This window comes from Coregonus clupeaformis, unplaced genomic scaffold (genome assembly GCF_020615455.1).
Source record: "Coregonus clupeaformis isolate EN_2021a unplaced genomic scaffold, ASM2061545v1 scaf0171, whole genome shotgun sequence".
NCBI lineage: Eukaryota > Metazoa > Chordata > Actinopteri > Salmoniformes > Salmonidae > Coregonus > Coregonus clupeaformis.
The window spans coordinates 455,001-464,648 of NW_025533626.1; the positions used below are offsets into that span (position 1 = coordinate 455,001).

Below are 9,648 nucleotides of genomic sequence, written 5' to 3' on the forward strand. Positions count from 1 at the left end.
CCCTCAGCCCCTCTAGTCTCCCTCTCTAACCCTCAGCCTCCCTCTCTAACCCTCAGCCTCCCTCTCTAACCCTCAGCCTCCCTCTCTAACCTCAGCCTCCCTCTCTAACCCTCAGCCTCCCTCTCTAACCCTCAGCCTCCCTCTCTAACCCTCAGCCCCTCTAGTCTCCCTCTCTAACCTCAGCCTCCCTCTCTAACCTCAGCCTCCCTCTCTAACCCTCAGTCTCCCTCTCCTAAACCTCAGCCTCCCTCTCTAACCCTCAGCCTCCTCTCTCTAACCCTCAGTCTCCCTCTCTAACCCTCAGCCTCCCTCTCTCTAACCCTCAGCCCCTCTAGTCTCCCTCTCTAACCTCAGCCTCCTCTCTAACCTCAGCCCCTCTAGTCTCCCTCTCTAACCCTCAGCCTCCCTCTCTAACCCTCAGCCTCCCTCTCTAACCCTCAGCCTCCCTCTCTAACCCTCAGCCCCTCTAGTCTCCCTCTCTAACCCTCAGCCTCCCTCTCTAACCCTCAGCCTCCCTCTCTAACCCTCAACCTCCCTCTCTAACCCTCAGCCTCCCTCTCTAACCTCAGCCCCTCTAGTCTCCCTCTCTAACCCTCAGCCTCCCTCTCTAACCCTCAGCCTCCCTCTCTCTAACCCTCAGCCTCCCTCTCTAACCTCAGCCTCCTCTCTAACCCTCAGTCTCCCTCTGTAACCCTCAGCCCCTCTAGTCTCCTCTCTAAACCTCAGCCTCCTCTCTAACCTCAGCCTCCCTCTCTAACCCTCAGTCTCCCTCTCTAACCCTCAGCCTCCCTCTCTAACCCTCAGCCCCTCTAGTCTCCCTCTCTAACCCTCAGCCTCCCTCTCTAACCCTCAGCCTCCCTCTCTAACCCTCAGCCTCCCTCTCTAACCATCAGCCCCTCTAGTCTCCCTCTCTAACCCTCAGCCTCCTCTCTAACCCTCAGCCCCTCTAGTCTCCCTCTCTCTAACCTCAGCCTCCCTCTCTAACCCTCACCCTCCCTCTCTAACCCTCAGCCCCTCTAGTCTCCCTCTCTAACCCTCAGCCTCCCTCTCTAACCCTCAGCCTCCCTCTCTAACCATCAGCCCCTCTAGTCTCCCTCTCTAACCCTCAGCCTCCCTCTCTAACCCTCAGCCCCTCTAGTCTCCCTCTCTAACCCTCAGCCTCCCTCTCTAACCCTCAGTCTCCCTCTCTAACCCTCAGCCTCCCTCTCTAACCCTCAGCCTCCCTCTCTAACCCTCAGCCTCCCTCTCTAACCCTCACCCCTCTAGTCTCCCTCTCTAACCCTCAGCCTCCCTCTCTAACCCTCAGCCTCCCTCTGTAACCCTCAGCCTCCCTCTGTAACCCTCAGCCTCCCTCTCTAACCCTCAGCCTCCCTCTCTAACCCTCAGCCTCCCTCTCTAACCCTCAGCCTCCCTCTCTAACCATCAGCCCCTCTAGTCTCCCTCTCTAACCCTCAGCCTCCCTCTCTAACCCTCAGCCCCTCTAGTCTCCCTCTCTAACCCTCAGCCTCCCTCTCTAACCCTCAGCCTCCCTCTCTAACCCTCAGTCTCCCTCTGTAACCCTCAGCCCCTCTAGTCTCCCTCTCTAACCCTCAGCCTCCCTCTCTAACCTCAGCCTCCTCTCTAACCTCAGCCTCCTCTCTAACCCTCAGTCTCCCTCTCTAACCTCAGCCTCCTCTAACCCTGCCCAACCTCAGCCTCCCTCTCTAACCTCAGCTCAACCTCAGCCTCCTCTCTAACCTCAGCTCCCTCTCTAACCTCAGCCTCCCTCTGTAACCCTCAGCCTCCCTCTCTAACCCTCAGCCTCCCTCTCTAACCCTCAGCCTCCCTCTCTAACCCTCAGCCTCCTCTCTAACTCAGCCCTCTCTAACCTCAGCCCCCTCTCTAACCCTCAGCCCCCTCTCTAACCCTCAGCCTCCCTCTCTAACCCTCAGCCTCCCTCTCTAACCCTCAGCCCCCCTCTCTAACCCTCAGCCTCCCTCTCTAACCCTCAGCCCCCCTCTCTAACCCTCAGCCTCCCTCTCTAACCCTCGGCCTCCCTCTCTAACCCTCAGCCTCCCTCTCTAACCCTCAGCCTCCCTCTCTAACCCTCAGCCTCCCTCTCTAACCCTTACCCCTACTAGTAGTCAGCTGTTCCCTGATTCTCATGTTACAGCCTACTCAGAGCCTCACCAGCCTTCCAGCAAGACCCTCAGTGAGGCCTCCCTGCTTTCAGCCTGGCCCACAGAATCACTGAGAGGAAAAACTACCAGATTCCTGAATGAATGACAAAGAATGTTGATTTTGCCAATAGTTACCCACTGACTCTTTATCTCTCTCTATGTCTCCTGTCTGGGTTTGTGTCTCCTGTCTGGGTCTCTCTCTGTGTCTCTGTATCGGTCTCTGTGTCTCTCTGTGTGTCTCTATATCTCTCTGTGTGTCTCCTGTCTGGGTCTCTGTCTCTCTCTCTGTGTCTCCTGTCTGGGTCTCTGTATCTCTCTCTGTGTCTCCTGTCTGGGTCTCTGTATCTCTCTGTGTCTCCTGTCTGGGTCTCTCTCTCTGTGTCTCCTGTCTGGGTCTCTCTCTCTGTGTCTCCTGTCTGGGTCTCTCTCTGTGTCTCCTGTCTGGGTCTCTGTATCTCTCTCTCTGTGTCTCCTGTCTGGGTCTCTGTATCTCTCTCTCTGTGTCTCCTGTCTGTGTCTCTGTATCTCTCTCTCTGTCTCCTGTCTGGGTCTCTCTCTCTGTGTGTCTCCTGTCTGGGTCTCTCTCTCTGTGTCTCCTGTCTGGGTCTCTCTCTGTGTCTCCTGTCTGGGTCTCTGTATCTCTCTCTCTCTGTCTCCTGTCTGGGTCTCTGTATCTCTCTCTCTGTGTCTCCTGTCTGGGTCTCTGTATCTCTCTCTCTGTGTCTCCTGTCTGGGTCTCTGTATCTCTCTCTCTGTCTCCTGTCTGGGTCTCTGTATCTCTCTGTGACTCCTGTCTGGGTCTCTGTATCTCTCTCTGGGTCTCCTGTCTGGGTCTCTCTCTCTGTGTCTCCTGTCTGGGTCTCTGTATCTCTCTCTGTGTCTCCTGTCTGGGTCTCTGTATCTCTCTCTGTGTCTCCTGTATGGGTCTCTGTATCTCTCTCTCTGTGTCTCCTGTCTGGGTCTCTGTATCTCTCTCTGGGTCTCCTGTCTGGGTCTCTGTATCTCTCTCTCTGTCTCCTGTCGGGGTCTCTGCATCTCTCTCTGTCTCCTGTCGGGGTCTCTCTCTCTCTGTCTCCTGTCTGGGTCTCTGTATCTCTCTCTCTGTCTCCTGTCTGGGTCTCTGTATCTCTCTCTCTGTCTCCTGTCTGGGTCTCTGTATCTCTCTGTCTCCTGTCTGGGTCTCTGTATCTCTCTCTCTGTCTCCTGTCTGGGTCTCTCTCTCTGGGTCTCTTTCTCTCTGTCTCCTGTCTGGGTCTCTGTATCTCTCTCTCTGGGTCTCCTGTCTGGGTCTCTGTATCTCTCTCTGTGTCTCCTGTCTGGGTCTCTGTATCTCTCTGGGTGTCTCCTGTCTGGGTCTCTGTATCTCTCTCTCTGTGTCTCCTGTCTGGGTCTCTGTATCTCTCTCTCTGTGTCTCCTGTCTGGGTCTCTGTATCTCTCTCTCTGTCTCCTGTCTGGGTCTCTGTATCTCTCTCTCTGTCTCCTGTCTGGGTCTCTGTATCTCTCTCTGTCTCCTGTCGGGGTCTCTCTCTCTGTCTCCTGTCTGGGTCTCTCTCTCTGTCTCCTGTCGGGGTCTCTCTCTCTGTCTCCTGTCGGGGTCTCTCTCTCTCTGTCTCCTGTTGGGGTCTCTCTCTCTGTCTCCTGTCTGGGTCTCTCTCTCTGTCTCCTGTCGGTGTCTCTCTCTCTGTCTCCTGTCGGGGTCTCTCTCTCTCTGTCTCCTGTCTGGGTCTCTGTATCTCTCTCTGTGTCTCCTGTCTGGGTCTCTGTATCTCTCTCTGGGTCTCCTGTCTGGGTCTCTGTATCTCTCTCTGTGTCTCCTGTCTGGGTCTCTGTATCTCTCTCTGTGTCTCCTGTCTGGGTCTCTGTATCTCTCTCTGTGTCTCCTGTCTGGGTCTCTGTATCTCTCTCTGTGTCTCCTGTCTGGGTCTCTCTCTCTGTGTGTCTCCTGTCTGGGTCTCTCTCTCTCTGTCTCCTGTCTGGGTCTCTCTCTCTGTGTCTCCTGTCTGGGTCTCTGTATCTCTCTCTGTGTCTCCTGTCTGGGTCTCTGTATCTCTCTCTGTGTCTCCTGTCTGGGTCTCTGTATCTCTCTCTGTGTCTCCTGTCTGGGTCTCTGTATCTCTCTCTGTGTCTCCTGTCTGGGTCTCTGTATCTCTCTCTCTGTGTCTCCTGTCTGGGTCTCTCTCTCTGTGTCTCCTGTCTGGGTCTCTGTATCTCTCTCTCTGTCTCCTGTCTGGGTCTCTCTCTCTCTGTCTCCTGTCTGGGTCTCTCTCTCTCTGTCTCCTGTCTGGGTCTCTGTATCTCTCTCTGTGTCTCCTGTCTGGGTCTCTGTATCTCTCTGTGTGTCTCCTGTCTGGGTCTCTGTATCTCTCTCTGTGTCTCCTGTCTGGGTCTCTCTCTCTGTGTCTCCTGTCTGGGTCTCTGTATCTCTCTCTGTGTCTCCTGTCTGGGTCTCTCTCTCTGTGTCTCCTGTCTGGGTCTCTGTATCTCTCTCTGTGTCTCCTGTCTGGGTCTCTGTATCTCTCTCTCTGTGTCTCCTGTCTGGGTCTCTCTCTCTGTGTCTCCTGTCTGGGTCTCTCTCTCTGTGTCTCCTGTCTGGGTCTCTGTATCTCTCTCTGGGTCTCCTGTCTGGGTCTCTGTGTTTCTTGTAGGTGGAAGCTGAATGCCATGACCACCAACAGTAACATTAGATATAACAACTCTGAAGTTAATAATTACTAATAATTACTGTCTCTGTGTTTCTTGTAGGTGGGAGCTGAACGCCATGACCACCAACAGTAACATTAGTAGACCCATCTTCTCCTCTCACGGCTAATCTGGGCTGGTACCCTCCACAGTACCAGAACACCAGTGCTGAACTGACCCAGAACACCAGGGCTGAACTGACCCACAGTTCCACAGCACCAGAACACCAGGACTGATCTGACCCAGAGCTACCACAGCACCAGAACACCAGGGCTGAACTGACCCAGAGTTCCACAGCACCAGAACACCAGGGCTGAACTAACCCAGAACACCAGGGCTAAACTGACCCAGAACACTAGGGCTGAACTGACCCAGAACACCAGGGCTGAACTGACCCAGAACACCAGGGCTGAACTGACCCAGAGTTCCACAGCACCAGAACACCAGGGCTGAACTGACCCAGAGGTCCACAGCACCAGGGCTGAACTGACCCAGAGTTCCACAGCACCTGAACACCAGGGCTGAACTGACCCAAAGTTCTACAGCACCAGAACACCAGGGCTGAACTGACCCAGAGGTCCACAGCACCAGAACACCAGGGCTGAACTGACCCAGAGTTCCACAGCACCAGAACACCAGGGCTGAACTGACCCAGAGTTCCACAGCACCAGAACACAAGGGCTGAACTGACCCAGAGCTACTGGGCTGCCTCCACCAGAACCCTATTGTCTGGGCTGACTCCACCAGAACCCTATTGTCTGGGCTGACTCCACCAGAACCCTATTGTCTGGGCTGACTCCACCAGAACCCTATTGTCTGGGTTGACTCCACCAGAACCTTATTGGCTCTCTCTTTCTCTTGGCTGTCTTTCTTTCTCTAAGTAAAAATCATTGATCTCCCAGTTCACCACATCTTCTCTATTTTAGCCCCCTGGACACTGACAGGAGGGGGTTTCTACTGGTGCTGAATGATGCTTTAGTATCTGGTCTTATGTTGCTCTGTTACTCACAACTCAATGTCAATCACCTTGATTGTTTTACCAGTGTTATGATGATCAGAACATATTCTTCACTCAACACTGATTGATGTTTTTTGAATTGCAAAGAGAATGCTGACATGTTTTCTCTGCTCCATTCTCTGCTCTCCTCTCTTCTCTCTGACTGATAATATCAGTCTGTGATGATTATCATGTATTTAAAGGGGCAATCCGGTATTAGAAAAGCAACAAAGTGGTTTCACCGCCACTGGTTTTGTTAAACAGCTCACATTGGGGAAAGGACAGAACTCCTGATGAATAACGGACATCTCTTCTCTCTGTGGAACAACAGGACGTCACAAAGATGTCTTCTACCTGACAGAACGCCACTAACCAACCCCCATAGTATGTCTTCTACCTGACAGAACGCCACTAACCAACCCCCATAGTATGTCTTCTACCTGACAGAACGCCACTAACCAACCCCCATAGTATGTCTTCTACCTGACAGAACGCCACTAACCAACCCCCATAGTATGTCTTCTACCTGACAGAACGCCACTAACCAACCCCCATAGTATGTCTTCTACCTGACAGAACGCCACTAACCAACCCCCATAGTATGTCTTCTACCTGACAGAACGCCACTAACCAACCCCCATAGTTTGCTGAGACAACGCCTACCACAGCCAGCAAAGCTCCCATAACCTAGTCAACAGTTAGCAGGTGATGCCAGCCACTCCCATAACCTAGTCAACAGTTAGCAGGTGATGCCAGCCACTCCCATAACCTAGTCAACAGTTAGCAGGTGATGCCAGCCACTCCCATAACCTAGTCAACAGTTAGCAGGTGATGCCAGCCACTCTAATAACCTAGTCAACAGTTAGCAGGTGATGCCAGCCACTCCCATAACCTAGTCAACAGTTAGCAGGTGATGCCAGCCACTCCCATAACCTAGTCAACAGTTAGCAGGTGATGCCAGCCACTCCCATAACCTAGTCAACAGTTAGCAGGTGATGCCAGCCACTCCCATAACCTAGTCAACAGTTAGCAGGTGATGCCAGCCACTCCCATAACCTAGTCAACAGTTAGCAGGTGATGCCAGCCACTCTAATAACCTAGTCAACAGTTAGCAGGTGATGCCAGCCGCTCCCAGTTAGCAGGTGATGCCAGCCGCTCCCAGTTAGCAGGTGATGCCAGCCAGATGGCTGTGTCCTGTCTGTCTTTTCTACAGTCTACCAGTTCAGTACCCTGTCTACGCTATAACCCTTCAGAAGTGCTCACCTGGTCTGGCCTTAGTGAATGGAACCTGCTGCTGTCTCCCTACAGGATCACTGGAGCTTGACATGGAGGTGTGTTTACAGGGCAGCCCGTCAGTGTCTTACCCCCTCACCACTGCATAGGGCCAAGAGCCTCGTTATAGGGACTACATGGACAGATACTCTCTCTGGTCTATTGCACAGAGACAGCTTCATCACAGCCACCATTAAAAGCTGTACTGTATGGAACCAGGAACTAACCAGGAAGTGTATCTGTACTGTATGGAACCAGGAAGTAACCAGGAAGTGTATCTGTACTGTACCCACTACCCTCGCAGAACAACTGCTCTGTTACCTGTACGCCAGATTAAATCAACGCTGAACAATTGATTACATTGATTTAAGTTTTAGGATTCAATATCCCTGTTTTACTACCAAGTGTGTGAAGGTTAGGGATGTCATTAAATAACACCAATGTGCAGGTGAGTGATGGTGTATTAATGGGTACATGGTTGAATGAACTCTTCTACAGGACTGAATGGTCTAGAGACTTGGGTAGGTCCGGTCTCAGACAGAGGTCCGGTCTCAGACAGAGGTCCGGTCTCAGACAGAGGTCCGGTCTCAGACAGAGGTCCGGTCTCAGACAGAGGTCCGGTCTCAGACAGAGGTCCAGAGACCTGGGGTGGTAATCATTAGTCCAAAACGATTTTCTACTGCAACGGAAACGAGAGTTTCTATTGGACAATTTCAGGTCCTTCCCCATTTCGTTCCATTTGGTAATGTTTGGTTCCTAGTGAATACAGCCCTGGGCATGTTGTGTTCAGGTCCCTGCCATGCTTTCCCCTGGAGCTGGTTTATATTGGATTTGTATAATATGGGAGAAAGCAACGTTATCTATCTGCAAAGGGGTCATCTGGGTTTCTAGTGTAATATGCTCGATAACTGTAGAAATAATAAAATGGATGAGATTTTATTCCCACATTTGACACACATTTTGTTGTATTTTAATGTTCTACTCATCTGTCACTCCTCAGTTGCGTTGTGTTCTATTTGCCTCTGACTTGATGTAATAATAGTCTAATGCTTGACTTGGCAGGAAGTACATTGTAGTTCTGTGGTTCTAGCACCTCAAACCGCCCCGTTCCGCCCACGTCCCGCCCAGTTCCGCCCACGTCCCGCCCCCCTGGAAGCCTCTTTCCCCGGCGCTGAAGATCCCAATCACGTTCTGTACATGCATTTCTTTACCTCCACTCACATTTTGTTAGGTTACAGCCTTGTTCTAAAATGGATTAAATCGTTTTTTCCCCTCATCAATCTAAACACAATACCCAATAATGACAAAGCGAAAACAGGTTTTTAAAAATGTTTGCAAATATATTACAAATATTACATACATAAGTATTCAGACCCTTTACTCAGTACTTTGTTGAAGCACCTTTGGCAGCGATTACAGCCTCAAGTCTTCTTGGGTATGACGCTACAAGCTTGGCACACCTGTATTTGGGGAGTTTCTCCCATTCTTGTCTGCAGATCCTCTCAAGCTCTGTCAGGTTGGATGGGGAGCGTCGCTGCACAGCTATTTTCAGGTCTCTCCAGAGATGTTAGATTGGGTTCAAGTCCGGACTCTGGCTGGGCCACTCAGGGACATTCAGAGACATGTCCCGAAGCCACTCCTGCGTTGTCGTGACTGTGTGCTTAGGGTCGTTGTCCTGTTGGAAGGTGAACCTTCACCCCAGTCTGAGGTCCTGAGCGCTCTGGAGCAGGTTTTCATCAAGGATCTCTCTGTACTTTGCTCAGTTAATCTTTTCCTCGATCCTGACTAGTCTCCCAGTCCCTGCCGCTAAAAAACATCCCCACAGCATGATGCTGCCACCACCATGCTTCACCGTAGGGATGGTGCCAGGTTTCCTCCAGACATGATGCTTGTCATTCAGGCCAAAGAGTTCAATCTTGGTTTCATCAGACCAGAGAATCTTGCAAACTCCAAGTGGGCTGTCATGTGCCTTTTACTGAGGAGTGGCTTCCGTCTGGCCACTCTACCATAAAGGCCTGATTGGTGGAGTGCTGCAGAGATGGTTGTCCTTCTGGAAGTTTCTCCCATCTCCACAGAAGAACTCTGGAGCTCTGTCAGAGTGACCATTGGGTTCTTGGTCACCTCCCTGACCAAGGCCCTTCTCCCCCGATTGTTCAGTTTGGCCGGGCGGCCAGCTCTAGGAAGAGTCTTGGTGGTTCCAAACTTCTTCCATTTAAGAATGTTTGAGGCCACTGTGTTCTTGGGGACATTCAATGTTGCAGAAATGTTTTGGTACCCTTCCCCAGATCTGTGCCTCGACACAATCCTGTCTCGGAGCTCTACGGACAATTCCTTTGACCTCCTGGCTTAATTTTTGCTCTGACATGCACTGTCAACTGTGGGACCTTATATAGACAGGTGTGTGCCTTTCCAATTCATGTCCAATCAATCGAATTTACCACAGGTGGACTCCAAGTTGTAGAAACATCTCAAGGATGATCGATGGAAACAGGATGCACCTGAGCTCAATTTCGAGTCTCATAGCAAATGGTCTGAATACT

At 51.7% G+C, this 9,648-nt stretch overlaps 1 protein-coding gene across 1 annotated transcript in view; it reads left to right on the plus strand.

Annotated features, from left to right (window-relative positions):
* LOC121556011 (kelch domain-containing protein 3) overlaps positions 1 to 8,060 on the plus strand; it is a 136,669-nt gene extending 128,609 nt beyond the window's left edge. Inside the window, exon 12 of the mRNA XM_045213919.1 lies at positions 4,903 to 8,060. Within this exon, the coding sequence (XP_045069854.1) occupies positions 4,903 to 4,969 (67 nt within the window). The 3' untranslated portion in view covers positions 4,970 to 8,060. The remainder of the gene's footprint in view (positions 1 to 4,902) is intronic.
* The last annotated feature ends 1,588 nt before the right edge of the window (positions 8,061 to 9,648 follow it).